This window comes from Phoca vitulina, unplaced genomic scaffold (assembly GCF_004348235.1).
Source record: "Phoca vitulina isolate PV1807 unplaced genomic scaffold, GSC_HSeal_1.0 scaffold70, whole genome shotgun sequence".
Taxonomy (NCBI): domain Eukaryota; kingdom Metazoa; phylum Chordata; class Mammalia; order Carnivora; family Phocidae; genus Phoca; species Phoca vitulina.
Genome location: NW_022589773.1, coordinates 875629 through 892847, shown reverse-complemented (window position 1 = coordinate 892847; position 17219 = coordinate 875629). Strand labels below are relative to the sequence as shown.

Here is a 17219-nt window from a genome sequence, read left to right as displayed (position 1 = left end):
AGCACAGCTGGTACCCGTAGGCGCTGCTGAAGGTCACTTCCACATGCCCTGGTCAGGGCTGCCGCTGCCCTGGCCTAGGAACCAGAACACTGTTTTTCTGGGCCAGTCAGGTTGTCATCCTCTTTTCTCTTCAGAGCCTGCGGAGGTGCGGTGTGCCCTCACTAACCCCTTCATTTTACCAGTGGGGAAACTGAGGCAGAAACATGCAGCATTTCGCCTGATTTCAGGCCCCGTGTGGACCTGGGACTTTGCCTAAGCTGATTTGAGAGCATTAGCCTTAGAATCGATTCCTTCGAATGATTGCTAATTGATTCCTCGTAAGAAAAATGTTGACCTTTAGGACCTTCTCATTTTGCTTTTGTTGTAAACCAGATCGCAGTGAGTGTGGAACTTGCAAGCTCTGTTTTTATCCCCTGATGGCTGAGGGATTTCCTGTGTGTTTTGTACCTGAGATAATGAAGTTGACTTGTCATCAGCACTGTTTGGAGTGAAAGTCGCAGAAAATTGTGTGGGTGCCATGGCCATGTATAATTCTGTGCTCATGCCTCTTGAGTTCATATTGGTTCGTATGGTGGCAGGGATGATGGGGAGTATTTGGACCGTGGCCCCGGCCTTTGCAAGATCTTGTTTAACCTCTCTGAATTTCAGTGGTCTCACCTGGCGATGGGAAGAAGTTTGGCTCTTTGTAGAGATTTTTTGAGGCTTGAAGATATTACCTGCAGGTCATGTGGCTCCCACAGGGCATTTGCAGAGTGGAAGCTGCTGTTGGTACGGCTGCTCTTGTCAGTGGAACTTGTTCACTATTTGATGAGCACACAATTATTTTCCCCCTGGCAGGATGCAGCCCAGGAGAGTATTCCGATCATGTTGGTAGGAAACAAGGCCGATCTCCGTGATGCTGCCACAGCAGAGGAACAGAAGTGTGTCCCAGGATACCTGGGAGAAAAACTGGCCATGGTAAGGGCGAAAGTGGGTCTGTTGGGATAGACCTTAGCTGTTCATGAGCTTTGCAGTCAGCGGCCCTTCACTTCTGTCTACATTCGCTTTCAGAGGTTCTTTGGCAAACCTCCACCCTTTTTGATGGGGCTCCTGGCCTTCTTATTCAGGCAGAACTCCCAGTGCTGCCCCCCTGCACTTTATTTATTTTATTTTTAAAATTTATTTGAGAGAGAGAGAGAAAGAGCACGCGTAAGCATGAATGGAGGAGTGGAGGGGCAGAGGGAGTGGGAGAAGCAGGCTCCCCACTGAGCAGGGCGCCTGACACTGGGCTTGGTCCCAGGACCTGAGCAAAGGCAGACACAACCAGCTAAGCCACCCAGGTGCCCCCGCAACCCCCACCCCCGCTACACACACTTTAATGAATGTATGAATGTAAGTAATTGTACCAAGGATTAAACCTCTCATGGAGCTAAAATGATCACTTGGTCATTTTCCCCCATTGAAGAACGTTGACAAGGAGCAGCCAGAATTACCCTGCCTTCCTCCTCACCCTCAGCCGGCTCCTGGACTCCTCTGGTTCTGGAATCCACGTCAAGGCAAAAGAATGGGTGTCCCGTTTAGAAAATGTGGTTTAGTTCCAGAGGGTTACTGTGCCAAAGGGCAGGGTGCTACCTGGGTGGAAGAGAATTGGGAAACTTGTTTTTGTTTTTTTTTTTCTCTAAGATTTATGCTTAGTTGAATAGTCTAAAATTATTTTTTGGTTATGCGCTTGTATAGAAATGAAGCTCATTTCCATCCAGTTGATTACTGGGGGCAGCGTTCATTCTCCCGTCACAACCAGTGTGTGAGACTGCTCCAGGTCCCCCTTAGGACCTGTCTTTCCCAAACAAGGCATCAGAGGTGCTGGGGGTCGCCCACGCCATCGCAGTCTGATCTGATGCCCCTGCCTCGGTGGTGCGCGTGGGCGCACGGGGAGACTGCGCTGTAGCGCGTGCACATGAACTGTAAAAAGAAGTTTCAGTCACTGTTTTTTTTTTTTTTTAAGATTTTATTTACTTATTTCACACAGAGAGACACAGCGAGAGAGGGAACACAAGCAGGGGTGAGTGGGGGAGGGAGAAGCAGGCTTCCTGCCGAGCAGGGAGCCCGACGCGGGATCGATCCCAGGACTCTGGGATCATGACCTGAGCCGAAGGCAGACGCTTAACGACTGAGCCACCCAGGCGCCCCTTAGTCACTGTTTTAAGTTGGAAAATCTTTCTTGTTAAATTTTAGAACTATGGACCAAACATGCTAAACATCAAAGCTAAGCAGTGAGGCACAGAAGAGATTCATTCCGCACGTTTAATCCTATGCCCTTCATTGTGTGCTGGGGAAAGACTAGAGCAGGCAGTCCTTGTCTTCATATAGTTCATTTCTGGGGGAGATACGTATTAAACGTATGCAGTCCGCGTGCCACATTGTCCCACACGCCCCCTTAGCGCGTAATTCCCGGCCACATGCCGGGTTTATCCCCTCCTCAGGATTTTTGAGTTCCCAACGTTTGCTCACTTATGCATCTCATGACCCCTACCCTCCTGCACCCTTGGGGGCAGTCTCCGTGTCACCCCATAACATCCTAGCCGTAGAACTCAGCAGCAGCACTACCCGTTCCCACTAGAATCCATTCATGTTCATTGTAGGATTGTTATATATTTTCTGTGGATTTGGGGGCTCATGGGTAGAGGTCCCACTGTGGAGTCTTTTCCCCTCATGTCGTTCTCTCTCTCCATGCTCTGGAGTGGCCATGACATCCTCCCCTTACCCCCACACGATACTGCGTCACCCACACCCAGGTCCACGGCACATGCAATTCTCCTTCCCGCAGGGACATTGTCTTGAGGCAGACACACACGAATAACTTCATCAGTTACAGTTTGCAAGTGCAATTCAGGAAGAACACAGACGGCTGTGAGGTTTCCTAATAGCAAGACCTAACATAACAGGGACGTGTCAGGCTTAGACAGCACTGAATCTTAACTTCAGGGGAGGATTACGGAAAAATTCAAAAGGTAGGTAGGAATCAGCCTGGAGAACGGGGGCTAATGGGGGAAAGGGCATAATGCAGGTAATGGGAGCAGCAGGTGCAAAGATCGTGAGGTCGGAGGGAATTTGGAACATTGGAGAAACAGAGGGAAGGTCAGAGTAACCGAGGCAGTGCGAGCGAGGGAGGAGGGTGGCAGGTAAAGCTAGGAGGTGGGCCGGGACTACACGGACGAGAGGCCTTGTCGGCCATGGGGAGGCATCTGAGCGTTACTTGGAGAGGAACGGGAAGCATTGAAAGGCTTGAAGCGGGAGAGTGATATCATCAGTCGTCATATACATAACCCCTGGGAGGTAGAATAATAGAGCACTAGACAGTGTCTGTTGGTTTTTAGCAACATGGAGGTTGCTGAATCTTGATAGGAAAAGATGATAGTGTGAAGGGATGCATGTTAGCTGCCGGCCCAAAGGAGACATACCTTTGATGGACATTTAATTCGTGAGTGGTTACCTTAAGCTATCATTTTTACCTCTCTCAGATTATCTGATAGAGAACGTTTGTAGCAACTGGTAGGACTGTGGGGAATAAGAACCTTAAAACATGAAATTGTATATTGTGTTACTTTTAAGGCAAAATAAAAATCCCCTGACTAGTTGCTGTGTCTGGAATAATTCGACTCAAATTCACTATTTTTTTAAAGTATCGAAACTATGAATCCAATGTCTTGGCTATTAGCATACTCAACGGGAGAATGTGTTTATTTTATTTGTGGGTTGTAAAAGCTAAAATTCCAGGAGCCTTAAATAAAGGCTTCATTTAATCGTGCCTGTTTCTTTTCTGCAGGCCTATGGGGCATTGTTCTGTGAAACCAGTGCTAAAGACGGCTCGAATGTAGTGGAGGCTGTTCTCCATCTTGCTCGGTAAAGTGGTGTCTTATATTTGGAAAATGAAAACAGGATTGAATTTTCACGTAGTTGCTGCATATATCAAATTTCTGGGCTATGACACAAATATACATTGGAAAACACTGTCTCGTATTTCAGTAGTGGTTAGAGAAACAATCGAACACGGATTTTATAAAAACCGGTAGTGCTGCTTATTCACTGTGAACGTTGGCGAAGTGCCTTTTCCGCCAAACAAAGCAGGTGCATCTGAGGTGTCGTTGACATTTCTGCAAAATGTCACCGCAGAGCTAATAGTTGACTTGTATGAATCATTTCCAGGAACCAGATTTTAAACACAAGAGACTATTATGAAATTAACTGTCTATTATGACATTTTCTGGGGTAAAGGGGAAAAAAAACACAACTCAACAAAGCAAATTGTATATCACGCCAGTTGGAAGCACTTTATTAAAATAATTACTCAGGTAATTATTAAGCTCAGGTGATGGTGTTAATAAATAACATTTTGGGATGTAGATCAGAATGAAAATTACATCCTTGAGGAACTTGGATATAAATGGGTTTTTTAATCCTTGGAGTAAATTTGATTTTTAGGAAATAACAACATTATCTGTTAGATTTATGTCTTCTGCCTAGTTTCCTGCCACAAATGAAAAGATGATTCTTTACTGGCCTGAAGAGATTAAATATCCAAAAGAAAAAAGAAAGGAAAGGAAAAAAAAAAGAAAAGAAAAGAAAATGAGCATGAACAGAATTCAGGCGATAGATCTTTAATTGCTGACAAAGCGAAGCCATAATTTTGGGTGTGTGGTTTTTTTCCTGATCATTTGTGAAATTTTACAAGAATCTTAGCTTTAGTATGACAGTTGGCCTCTTCTGCTCATATACGGTGACAAGTAGTGTTTTCAGTGCTGCTTTTCTATCAGTCACTTGGTGTTTATAGTGCTTACTAGCTGCTTAGACTGGGGCCTTGGGCGAGATCCTTGCCCTCACTTGAGAAAATCAGGAAATGGACCCCAGGACTTTAAACGGCCTGCTTGACATTAGTCTGTGGCAGGGCTTGGCACACGCCTTGGGCTCAAACTCAGAGTCTTTGGACATTATCTCCTTTGGTACCTGTCCAAGAGAGAGAGCCACCTGCCCGCACCACATTTTTGTGCAAAGCAAAGACAGTGCTGTGTGACCTAGAACAGGTGGAAGAAAGGTAAACATTTAAGCACGTATAGATTCAAGGTTAATGATGTGGTTTTAGTAGGAGAATCATGGGCTCATACCACATTTGTCAAACAAGAGCCCAAGTAAAACCTTCATGAGCTGGGTGAAGTAATTGACTCCGTGCATCTGTGGGTGCGAAGGGGCTGCCGGCCACTTTGGCCAAGGAAGGTTCATTCAGCAGAGGCGGGGGGAGATTCCATGCAACACACTGAGGGTGGACTCACTGGTGAATTGGTAGGTGTTTATACTTTCTTGGGTGTTTGTACTGGTGTTTTGCTACAAGGTACCTGGGGATTCCTGGGTGGAGGTGATGCGCTTGCTGAGCTAGAGGGGTCTGGCAAGGGCCTGCAGGTCTTCAGAGCATCACTGGGCCCGAAGCTGAACCGGAGCAGGCAGGGAGAAGGACACCCTAGCTTTGGCAGTGGGGTGCTGGCTTGCTGCTCCAGCCCCGCAGAAAAGGACGCTGCACGCCAGGCCCCCTGCGAGGCTGTTGCCTCCTACCCCGCTTAATGGAGGACCGTGGTGTCAGGAGGCTCAGAGTGCGATCTTAAATCGCCCCCCCCGAACAGCTGTGGAGTCGGACAAGTCCCTGCCTCCCTCTCGGCATCTCTAATGTGTAAAATGAGGGAGGGGGCTGGAGAAAGTGACCCCCAAGGTCCTCTCTAGCTCTGCCAGTCTGTGGTTCTACATAGAACCGCCGGTACCCCACAGAATACCGGTCGCTATTTAATGCTGAATTGTCTTTATGGGGTCATATTAAAGTTAAATGACTCCAGATTGCCATGGTCACACCCAGAGTGCCGAATCGATTCTCTTTATTGTATCATAAAGGTGGGAGAGGCTGTGAGCCGCCTGTGCTTTCTCCCCACCTGCTCCTGCCCCGCGCCCTGTTTTCAGTGCAGCTCGCACACAGCCTTGTGCTTCTTTCCTCACCACACCTGTGCGCAGAGGCCTTTTGATCACGAGCTCACTCTTTGGGAATCACTCATCAAGGAGTTATTTTATCGTTGTTATTGCATGATGGCCTGGTGTGAGGTCTCTGGTTTTGTCACGTTAGCGATGTGTTAAATAGGAAAATTATAAATAAAGCAAATATTAAAAAATTTAATTTGCTTTATATCCTGCCTTCAGATTTGCTTGTTAAAGTGCCTAAGTCTTACATGGAAATGGTAGAGTTGCCGCAGGTGAAAAAGTTTTACATCCTGGGGCTCCTGGGTGGCTCAGTCGGTTAAGCATCTGCCTTCGGCTTAGGTCATGATCCCGGGGTCCTGGGATCAAGCCCCGTGTTGGGCTCTCTGCTCGGTGGGGGGGTGGGGGGGTCTGCGTCTCCCTCTCCCTACTGCTTATGCTCTCTCTCTCGCTATCTCTTTCTCTCTCTCAAATAAATAAATAAAATACTAAAAAAAAAGTTTTACATCCTTTAGAAAGTTACGTATAATGTAAAACATGTTACGTTCTCGATTTAGATCTCATAAGACAATTCCCGTCACGGGCACCTTTCACGCCGTGTCATGTCATAAAATGTGAACTAGACGAGTTTATGGCTTTACACTGTCGAAACAGAATTCTGTTTTGAAGGGAGGCCGTGAATGTTTGGTTAACACCCGAAACTAGAAACTACAAGTACTACTTTTTCTGGAAACCTCTCAATCCCAAGAAAACTGTTTCCTAGAAATGCAATTTCCCCATAGTGCTGACAGGACATTTATCACAATCATTGTCCATTGGCAAGTGAATTTGCCATCACCAGAACCACGAGCTTTACACATTTTGCAGATTCAACTTCCAAAGGCATTTAATTGATTAATGGCCTGAGATTTGAAAACAAAACAAAACAAAAAAAGCTCAGGTTGATGTATGTATCTGTTCAGCTCAGGAGCTGAGCCTGTTGAGATCCCATAAATCTACCCGTGAGACGGAGTCACCTAACATGCGGTTGTCAAGCATGTGGTAGTTTTTGGTGAGAAAGTCCAGTATTCCCAGCCTCAAACCTGTTGTAGGTGTTTGGAATATCTGTCTGATTCCCTTGAAGTGGGAGGGACATGCCTGCACTTACGGTGGATTAAAGAAACGAAAGGCCAGATGAACAACGTGGGTACATACTTTTCCTCCTTAATATTTGCTTTCAGGTTCAATAAAATGTCTGCATTATTGTGAGCACTCAGCCCGTGGAGGCCACATACATGGTTCAGTAGTGATACCGAGGAAATGAATATTTGCAGGCCGTGCAATTTAACGAGAGGAAAAAGAAAAGAGAAAACATTTGACTAGGCAGCCAGATGATTGTAGCTTATAGAGGCCATTAGACCACCCAGAAGGGAGAGATGTGGGTTGTCTTGTGAAGGTGCTATGATTATTATACCCATTGTACAGATAAGAAAGTGGAGGAGTAGAATGCTAATCAACCTGCTCAAAGTGACACAGCTGCTCAGTGGCAACATTGGGACTTGTCGCTGCCACTCTGGAGCATCAGCTTGCTGCTTCAATGTTGGCAATCTCAGGACTGCGTTCCACATTCTCTTCTTTACTCTCTCTCTGCCTACTGTCTTCTGCCCCCAGGGTTTCTAGAACTGTCTCTAGCTGGTGACTTCTCCAATTTCTGTATTTTTAACCTCCACCTCTTTTTAAAATTCCATAACCACATCCCCACCCATCAACAAGAGGGAATCCCAAAGACTTGACTGTATCCAGCATGTCCAAACCCTCACAGTCTGGCCTCACCTGCCTTTCTGGTTGCATCTCTTATCTTGCTTCCCAAAGGAATGATATCTGTAGACACAGCAAACGTTATTTCTAGTTGTGGCCAAGCTCTTTTATGTCTCCTTGCCTTTATGCAGGCTGTTCCTTGCACCTGGAATCTCTTTCCTCATTAAGTGAAGGTCAATTCCTGTTCTTTCAAGAGGTCCCTCCAGTGTCAAAGTGTCCATGAAGCTCCATCTCCACAAAGCCTTCCTTCCCTGCGGGCCAGCATGACTGTGGTGTACCCTTTGTATTCATGCATCACACCATGCAAGGGACCTTGTAATGATTTGTTTAGCCTCTGTCTCTCCCTCAACGCTCACTAAGAGAGGGTCCCAGAGTTTGGCATAAATTGGGCATTTATTGAATGACCAAATGTCTGAGATGATGCAGTTAGAAGTTGTATTAGTTTTCTGTTGTTGCTGTAACAAATTCCCACAAACATAGTCTCTTAAGCAATGCACATGTATCACGTTCCAGTTCTGGAGGTCAGGAGTCTGAAATGAGTCTTATGGAGTGTTCTACGTTGGATTGTGTATCTTCCTTCTTTTCCTGAGTCTTTGTTTCCTCATCTGTGAAGTGAGGATAATAATGCTCACCTGTCACCTGTCAGGGTTGTGTGTGTGTTTATGTTGTGTGATTGTTTATGTGTATTAAATAAGAAAAATGTGAAAATGTATAGTATAGCGTTTATTAGCTCGCCTTCAGCAAGAATTAATTCCTCTTTTTTTTCTTCTGCTGAGATGTCTTCTTTCCAACTCATAGTATAGTGGTTTTCAAAAATTAGCACATATCAACACCATCTGGAGTTGTGCTGACCAATTTGGTAGCCACAAGCCACAAGAAGTGTGGCGAACCCAAATCAAGATGTGTTGTAGGTATAGATTTTGAAAACAGTATAAAAATCGTAAAATACTTCATTATTATTTTTATTGATAACATGCTAAAATGATAATATATTTGTTATACTGAGTTAAAATATGTTAATAAAATTAAATTTACCTGTTTCTTTTTACATTTTTAAATGTGGCTACTAAAAAATTTAAGATCACATATGTGGATTACATTATATTTCCATTGAACCACATTGCTGTACTAGGAATATGCCAGTTCTTAGTAGTTTCAGGTATCTGCCCCTCTGTAACAAACTAAAACGTGGTTGCCTAAAACAACTACCACTTTTTAATTTCTTGAAATTACCAGAATGTGCTGGATCTCAGTTGGAAGGTCCCTCGACTGCTTTTGCTTGGGGTGTCTTGTGCATTTTCAGCCAGATGGCCGTGGGGCTAAGGCTCCGGCTGGGCGTCTGCCACCAGGGTCCTAGTCCTTCTGGTCGCTCGTCCCCAGGGCCACTCTGTGGCCCTCTCCACTGAGCAGCCCTGGCAGCCGAGAGCAGCTTTAACACCTGGCTTGGAGTCCTAGCCCGCCAGTTCCTCTGCATTCTGTGGATCTAAGCAGTCACAGACAGAGCCAATACTGTGGAGGGAGAGCCCATGGTGGGGGCTCCCTAGTCTTGATGGGGGGGCCCCAGGCACTGATGGGGAAGGTAGGATTGTTTGGGGGCCTCCTGGGAATGAGCTGTCACAGTCAAGATTGCCATTCAGGGTCTTGTCTAAGGTGGGACTTCAGGGTCTCCTTGTTTCACGGGCATCCCTGGGAATACACTTGGAAGGATACTATCCCTAGGAGGTTTTCACAAGATCTTAGAGATCTTTGCCATTGTAGCCTCTAGCTGTTAATTCTAAAAGAAATTTAGGAAGAAGCAAAAGGAAGATTTTTTTCCCCTGGATTTTAACCATTCATCATTGTCTTCATGATCTTGTATAATTAAAGAGTGGTTTTAAAGTCATCATTGCTTTTGTTAAGGTCAGCAAGCGCTAGTCGGGGATGGAAGCCGGGTCCCAGAGTGCTAAGGAGTGAGCTGTGCGTGTGGCAGACTGGAAAGCATGTGAAACTGCAGGAGAGAGCAACAGTGGGTTGTGTGTGTGTGTGCGTGTGTGCACGCACCTGTGCACACGTGTCTCGTGTGCGCCTGCCTTGTGCGTGGTGAGCGTGGCCTGGTGCTCAGAGTGCAGGCGTGGGTCCAGGCCCAGCTCTGCGGCTCTCCAGTAACCGAAGGGAAACTGCTTAACCTTTTTTTTTTTGTTGCCTTTGCTTCCTGACATATAAAATGGGGCCCAACAAATTCACATGGTCCTTGTGAGGATTAAGACAGTCAATACCTACAAAGCATTTAGAACAATGTCTGGATGACATACAGCAAGTGCTCAGCAGTGTTGTTTTAATTTTACAGAACCATTTGTGGTTTAGTTTTGTACCTCAGTAATTCATTTTCTCTCTGTCTCTCTCTCTCTGTCTCTCTCTCTCTCCCTCCCCTCCCCCCACCCCCCAGGGAAGTGAAAAAAAGGACTGATGAAGATGACAGCAAATCCATTACCAATCTGACCGGGACCAGTTCCAAAAAGTCAACCCAGATGAAGAACTGTTGCAATAGTTAAATCCCGAACATCCCTGGCCTGTCAGGTCTTCAGTCCCAGAGTACTGAGTGTCTGTGACTTGTTTGCTCCTCGCAGAGGGGTGCATCCTCCAGACACAGCCAGGTGGAAAGTTGCAGTGTGGGAATCTGAACTGTGCTCTTAGATCTTCTGGAGCCCCGGCTCTTTGCTCTTTTTCAGTGAACGATTGAGGCCCCCTGGTTAAAAGTACTTGTCTTGTCCTTGCAGAGTCTCAAAAGATAACCTGTAAAAAAATGTTAAAAAATCACATGCTCAGATCGAAGCTGTAGAAGAAGCTCCCTGACAAAGATCCACATGGTAGCTGACTTTGTAGATAACCTAGAACATTTTTTTTCAAATATTTGATACTAGAATGCTAGTAAAAGGGGATTATCATCCTAGCTTTGCTGTTAACTAGCCTGTAGTCTCAGACCTGTTAGCAGCCCACGATAGATCTGTTTCCTCATCTGCAAAACAAGCAGCTTGGCCTTGCAGGCCTTGGCCCCTCAGATGTGGTGCCCTGTACGGAGTGGGAAGGAGACCACGATGGCTCACAGTTAGTAAGGACTCTGCTTAGTCATACTTTTTAAATATTGGGGTATTGATTTTTCTCATTTCTGAAACAACAGAATTTAATTGAGGAAAAAAATGGTAATGTTGTAGGCTCCAGTGGAGACAGAAAAATCTATTTTTTTATATATAAAGGAAGAAATATTTGTGTGACAAAAAGTTAGAAAAAAAACCAAGGTGCTGACATCTTAACAGAGTCCATGGTTTAAATTCCATGTTAAAAATTCTAATGAAAACATAGGAGGCTACGTACTAGTAAAAGTACAATGCCCAGGGAGTTGTCACTCTTCGCTTAAAAATATATACCAGCAAGTCATGGCCATGGGCTGGGGAAAGGCAGGAACCGGAGTGACGGCTAATGCTGATGTGGTTTCTTTGGGGGGATGAGAATGTTCTGGAATTATACTGTGATAATGGTTGCATTACTTTGTAAATATATGAAATAACACTGAATTGTTAAAAGGGTGAAGTTTATGGTATGTGAATTATATCTCATTAAAAAAAACCCAGCACTACCACTTTAACATTTTGCCCAGTGAAAATGTGCATGTTTGCTTCAGACCTTCCCCTTCCCATCATTTACAAGCATAATCTCCAATATGGTGCAAATCCCTGAACTCCATAGTGGCCAGCATTCACTTCCTGAAATAATGAACAGTGAAAGAAATGTTATGTATGGTTTTGGAAACTCCTCTCTTCACAAGAGGCATTGTCCTTAGGAATGGGAAGTCAGAGTCCTTTGTTTAATATGACTAGTGACTCCTCCTCACCAGCAGCGTGGTGGGTCTTGCTCTCCTTCTAGAACCTGCAGTGCATCCAGTCTTCTCCATTGAAATGTCTCTAACAGCTGAAGGAGTCAACACCTGACCCTAGAGAAGCCTGGTTTTTGGTTTTTGGCTTTTGGTTGTCTGTGGCCTTGAACCAGTTAAGTTATCCCCAACCAGAGATTTGAACTTACCTTGGTTCATATAGGTCCAGGTTCCAAGTAGTCTGCTGAAAAAACCTTAAATAATAACTTATTTATTGTATTATATAAGCTAATAACTTTCCTTTTTGTTGAATTAAAACAATTCCATGGAGCAGTTTTTCTCCTGTTTATGATTTTTATGATCAAATCTTTAGTTCCCTAGCTTCATTTTTTTTTTTAAGTGAAAACTGACCAGGTATGTTACACACCGAGATTATAAAGAGCCACAACATCCTTGAGTTTGTAAAAGCATGCCTTCTCTCTGTTGACATCTAGTTTTTTTACTGGAAACTTTGTTCTATCCCTGGCGACTCTACCATGCTGTTTAACAGCTTTGGTCACAGAAAAAGAAGTTTACATTTTTGACCAGAAAGAGCGCCTCGCTGGTGGAATATTGTCAAAGTGAATGGGGGAGGATGTGGTTATTTCTGTGCCATCGTGAGATGCACATTTGGCCACGGCTGGTTGCCTCTGTGGCATCTTTGGAACCCGGGTTAGAAAGGATCTATGTGTTGCCATATGGGACACTTGTTCAGGTGTTTGGTGCACTTGCACAAAACTGTGTTAGGATAGGTGTTACTGTGTTGCCTTTATTTATTTTCCCCCAAAGTGTCTCTCTGTATTTGTCTGACAGTTTGTACATAGAGTATGAAGTATTACCTTGGCTGTTGCCTCCAGCTTGTATGGCTAGTTTACACCCACACTGATTCGGACAGAGATTGCATGGGTGCCTTTGATAGACAAAGCAATCATTTTTATTTGAACCTGGATAAGTATTTTGGCAACAAAATCCAAATCAGAGACTTAGAGCTCTGGTGAGCAATCTTTGAAGAGAAGTTACTTAAAAGCTCTTTCAGCTGCATTGGTGGGAAATCATCATTATCACCAACATTTCATTTCAGGAAGATGTTCTCAAAGTGTATTTTTGATAAGAAAAAAAAAATTAATGTTTTTAACCTAGACTTAATGTGACACATTCACATAGTCCTGTGCAACTAACTCATCTTGACTCATTTTTTCCTTTGAGGGCTTTTAAAATCACAATTATACAGGGCTCCTTTTTTTTTATGTATCCTGACACATTGGATAATATTTTCATTTCATCATGGAAAAGAATGTTGGATAAGGAGACATTTTTCACTGTTAACTTTTAGCCTCATGCATTTTCATAATTTATTTTTTCTACTTGCTGCTTTATATGACATATGTGACATTTGATTATTTAATACCAAATGTGATTTGCATAAACGCAAGTCACACAACCCTCTTGCTGAAGATAAAATTGAGGTTAAAAGATAAAGATTTATTTTCATATTTGTACAGTGATCGGCTTCAGAGTGAAGGCTTTTGTGGGCTTTTATTGTATATATGTGTAAGAAATTTCATATGTATAAAGTAGGCCTCTGAGTATTGAATAATTGTTTCATGATTTTGATTTATATGGTTTACATTTTCATAGTATCAGCCATATTTCGTTTATACTGTTTATTTCTCTTCAAACCATTAATAATTATACCATAAAGTGTAATTTTATAGCAATGCAAATGTCTAAGGAACTACAAATATTTTCTGCATTGTAAATTCAATAAAGCACGCTTCCTTTGGCCTTTGGGGTGTTTCCTTCAGCTTTACTGCAGGCATCCCTGAAGTAACTTTAATTCTAGGATGTGCCTGGATGAAGCCATGCCTCTAAAACACTTGTCTTCTCTGGCCTGGGCAGCTGGCTGGCTGGAGAAAAGAATGAATATGTGGTGTTTGGTGCTGTGGCCCGGCCATGTCCTCTTGGCCAGCAGGGCATCAGGTCGACCAGCTTGGGGTGTGACAGCTAGAAACAGTGAGGCTTTTGTAGAAAAATTTCAGGACGTGCCCTGGCCATCCTCATGACCTCAGAGGTTAGTCCCTTTCTCTGGGACACACATTCTACTCCTTCCATCCCCCACACTGCCCAGCCAACTCCTGCTCCTCCTCCTATTTTAGCTGAAACTTCACTTCCTTCAGGAAGTCTTCCCTCTCAGCCCCTAAACTAGGATGAGGCTGCATGTTCTCACTTGCATAGGACCCTTTTTAACTGAGCAGCATCATTATTGCCCTTGTACTTGTTGAACTAGACACATGCCCCGAGCCCTGAGCCCTTTGTCCGCTGCTGCCTCCCTTCTGCTGTATGCAGTGCTAAAATGGCTAAGCAAATAATTAACTTTAAATAAGACAGGCTTTGCAAAGAGTTTCTGCAGACACGCACAGAGGCACATACGTAGTAGTCATGGATGGGGTAATAAGAGGCAGCATATTTTAATGGCCACAGGTCTGGGCTCTGCAGCCAGCCTGCCTGGGTATGAACCCAGCCTCATACTCCTACTAATGGGGTAACAGTGAACAAGTGCCTTACCCTCTGTGTACCCCTGGGGCTTCTTTGATAAAATAGGGATAAAAGTACCAATCTCATGGGTTGCTTATGAGGACTAAATGAGTTAATGGATATAAAAGGTTTGGAATAGTACCTGGCACTTTGATCACCCTCAATTAAAAAAAAGATGTTTTGGGGGCACCAGAGTGGCTCAGTGGGTTAAGCATCTGCTTTCAGCTCAGGTCATGATCCCAGGGTCCTGGAATGAGCCCCGCGTCTGGCTCCCTGCTCAGCAGGGAGTCTGCTGCTCCTTCTGCCCCTCCTTCCACTCATCTTCTTTTTCTATCTCAAATAAGTAAATAAAATCTTTCCTTATTTTTTTTTTTAAAGATGTTTTAAAGCACCATTGATTGCATTGGTTTTGTTCGGGACCCTAGGAACTGCCATCAATGAGTAGCAGAAATTTACCAGATTACTTGGGGCATGGGGCATGGGGCATTGTAGAGGATTCACTTTGACATAAGTTCATTGACAACTTCCCATATATATTCTTGGTATTTCGATGGACATGAGGTTGGGTATCACATCAGACAGGATATTGTGTAGATGGATTGAAAGAGGAGGAAATCATTGAGGGAAAAATTAAGGTCTGAAAGTTAAAATGGAAAATTGTGGAGTCCTTACAGGTGTAGGACCTCCATTTCTTAAGGTCTAATTGGATCAAGTATTGAAGGGGGGATGGAGGAAACACCAGAGATCTGATGACAGTAGCCATGGTGGTGGGTGATGGGGCTCTTGAACTAAATAGAAAGTAACCTTTATGTTTATACCATGACAGGTAGCCTGTTGAGAAGGATCTCTGGTGGATATATCCAACCATCCACAAGATGGGAATTCATTCCCAGGAAAGCATATTATTTTGCAAGCTTTGAAGTAAAAATAACATCTTTTCTTTCCAGATCTAGATGTTAAGATATGTTTTCATAGCTGAAAATGGAAAGCAGGCAAAAATGCCTCAACTCAAAATTGCAGGGTAAGGTAAATTTTCAAATGCAAAATTCTATAAATAGTTACCCAATTTCCTTTATTTTTTTCTGCATCTGTGTATTGAGTTTATTTATGAATTTATATTTCTTAAATTTCAGTCGAATAGGGATTTAGTTGTAAGGTCCTTTAACTTGTGGCCTCTCAGGCTGGCAGTTCATGAGCCACATTTCATAGCATTTGACATCGACTTTTGTAGAGTTTCTCACTGTACCTTTGGCTTTTGGCTTTCTGAAAAATTTTCCCTGCAAGTTTTCTGGCACATCTTCCCATTGCTGTGCAGCAGGGCAGAACTCAAGAGTTGGATAAAGATCCCTTCAGGGGGCATCTTAGGGGTAGTTCCAGTGTCATTTTGGGGGTTCTTTAATTCACCACAACTATTTTCTTTTCTTGATTCCAGAAACAGATGTTTTCCCTGTTAGATGAAATTCCCAAACTTTCCATGATCTCTAAGGCCCTCTGTGATCTGGCTCCTACCTGTTCATTCACTATGATTCTAGACGCTGGGGATGGAGAATGAATAAGGTAGACCCTCAAGCAGATTACATTCTAGTGAGGGTTGACAACAAATTTGTAAACAAAGATCCACATTCTGCTTCCTCCTCCCCTGTCCCCACCCCAAAGTCTACATTTGGGCTTGGGAAACTGTTCTCAGACGTGCCATATCCTCTCACCCCCACCCTTTACTCAGGCTCTGCTTTCTGCCTGGAGCACCACCGTCTATCTGCTCGTGTCCACCGTGGGTGTCTCGGTTCCTCCCAGCAGTTTCCTCAGACCCTGAAGTCTGAGCTGTAGCTCTCCTCCATGATGTCTCCCTGTAGTGCCCATCATAGCACTTTATCAGTGGTTGCAATGATCAGCTGACTTGTGTACCTGCCATGCTGGATGATTTCTGCCTCCGTCAGCCCCCCCCCCTTTTTTTTAAATTAACATATATTATTTGTTTCAGGGGTACAGGTCTGTGATTCATCAGTCTTACACAATTCACAGCGCTCACCATAGCACATACCCTCCCCAATGTCCATCACCAGCCGCCCCATCCCCCCCACCCCCCACCACTCCAGCAACCCTCAGTTTGTTTCCTGAGAGTAAGAGTCTCTTATGGTTTGTCTCCCTCTCTGGTTTCTTGTTTCATTTTTCCTTCCCTTCCCCTATGATCCTCTGTCTTGTTTCTCAAATTCCTCATTATCAGTGAGATCATATGATACATGTCTTTCTCCGATTGACTTATTTCGCTTAGCATAATACCCTCCAGTTCCAACACGTCGTTGCAAATGGAAGATTTCATTTTTTTTGATGGCCTCCTGCAGCCCTTTAAACTTGACTGAGTGGAAGTAAACTTTCTCCACCCTGGAGTACACTTCATCACACTCATGACTCTTCTGAGTCCTCTGGATCAGGGTCTCAGCTTTCCTGTGCCACAGACTCCTTTGAAGCCCAGGAACCCCTCAGAATAATGTTTCTAATAAAGGAAACCAATGCTATTGAAAGACTATTCCCAAGATATTTTAAAAATTTTGTGATAACACGATATTTGTATTGCTTTATTGGCACAAGATCTGGTGATCTAATAGGCGCCATACTTATGATGTAGTGATGAAAGTAAACTGTATTTTGAGATGTCTGCACCAATCTAAATTATGAATATCCATGGTTTTGTTGGTGGCACAGTCACAGATGCCAATGATATTACTGCATTTTGTTGCCAGCATTTTATATGAAATGAAAAGCTAAATTTCAGTTAGAGTTTAGCTAGTGAAAATAAACATGTAATTTTTGTCCCAAATTAGAAATATGGATTTCTACCTATAGTGGCAATGGGCCCATGGCCCCAAGTAAGAACCTCTGGCCTTGGATAAGAAGATATATTCAGATGAGAATTCCCATAAAGCAATCAAAACTCCCAAGTTTGACTTAGTGGTGTTGGTCTTCTCTCTGCTCCAGCTCAGGCCTGCTTCATCCTGGAAGCCTGGCATGG

The 17219-nt window shown here is 44.0% G+C and overlaps 1 protein-coding gene across 1 annotated transcript in view; it reads left to right on the top strand.

The window, feature by feature from the left end:
* RASEF (RAS and EF-hand domain containing) overlaps positions 1–11821 on the top strand; it is a 76891-nt gene extending 65070 nt beyond the window's left edge. Inside the window, exons 15-17 of the mRNA XM_032392976.1 lie at positions 838–957; positions 3806–3882; positions 10214–11821. Of these exons, the coding sequence (XP_032248867.1) occupies positions 838–957; positions 3806–3882; positions 10214–10319 (303 nt within the window). The 3' untranslated portion in view covers positions 10320–11821. The remainder of the gene's footprint in view (positions 1–837; positions 958–3805; positions 3883–10213) is intronic.
* The last annotated feature ends 5398 nt before the right edge of the window (positions 11822–17219 follow it).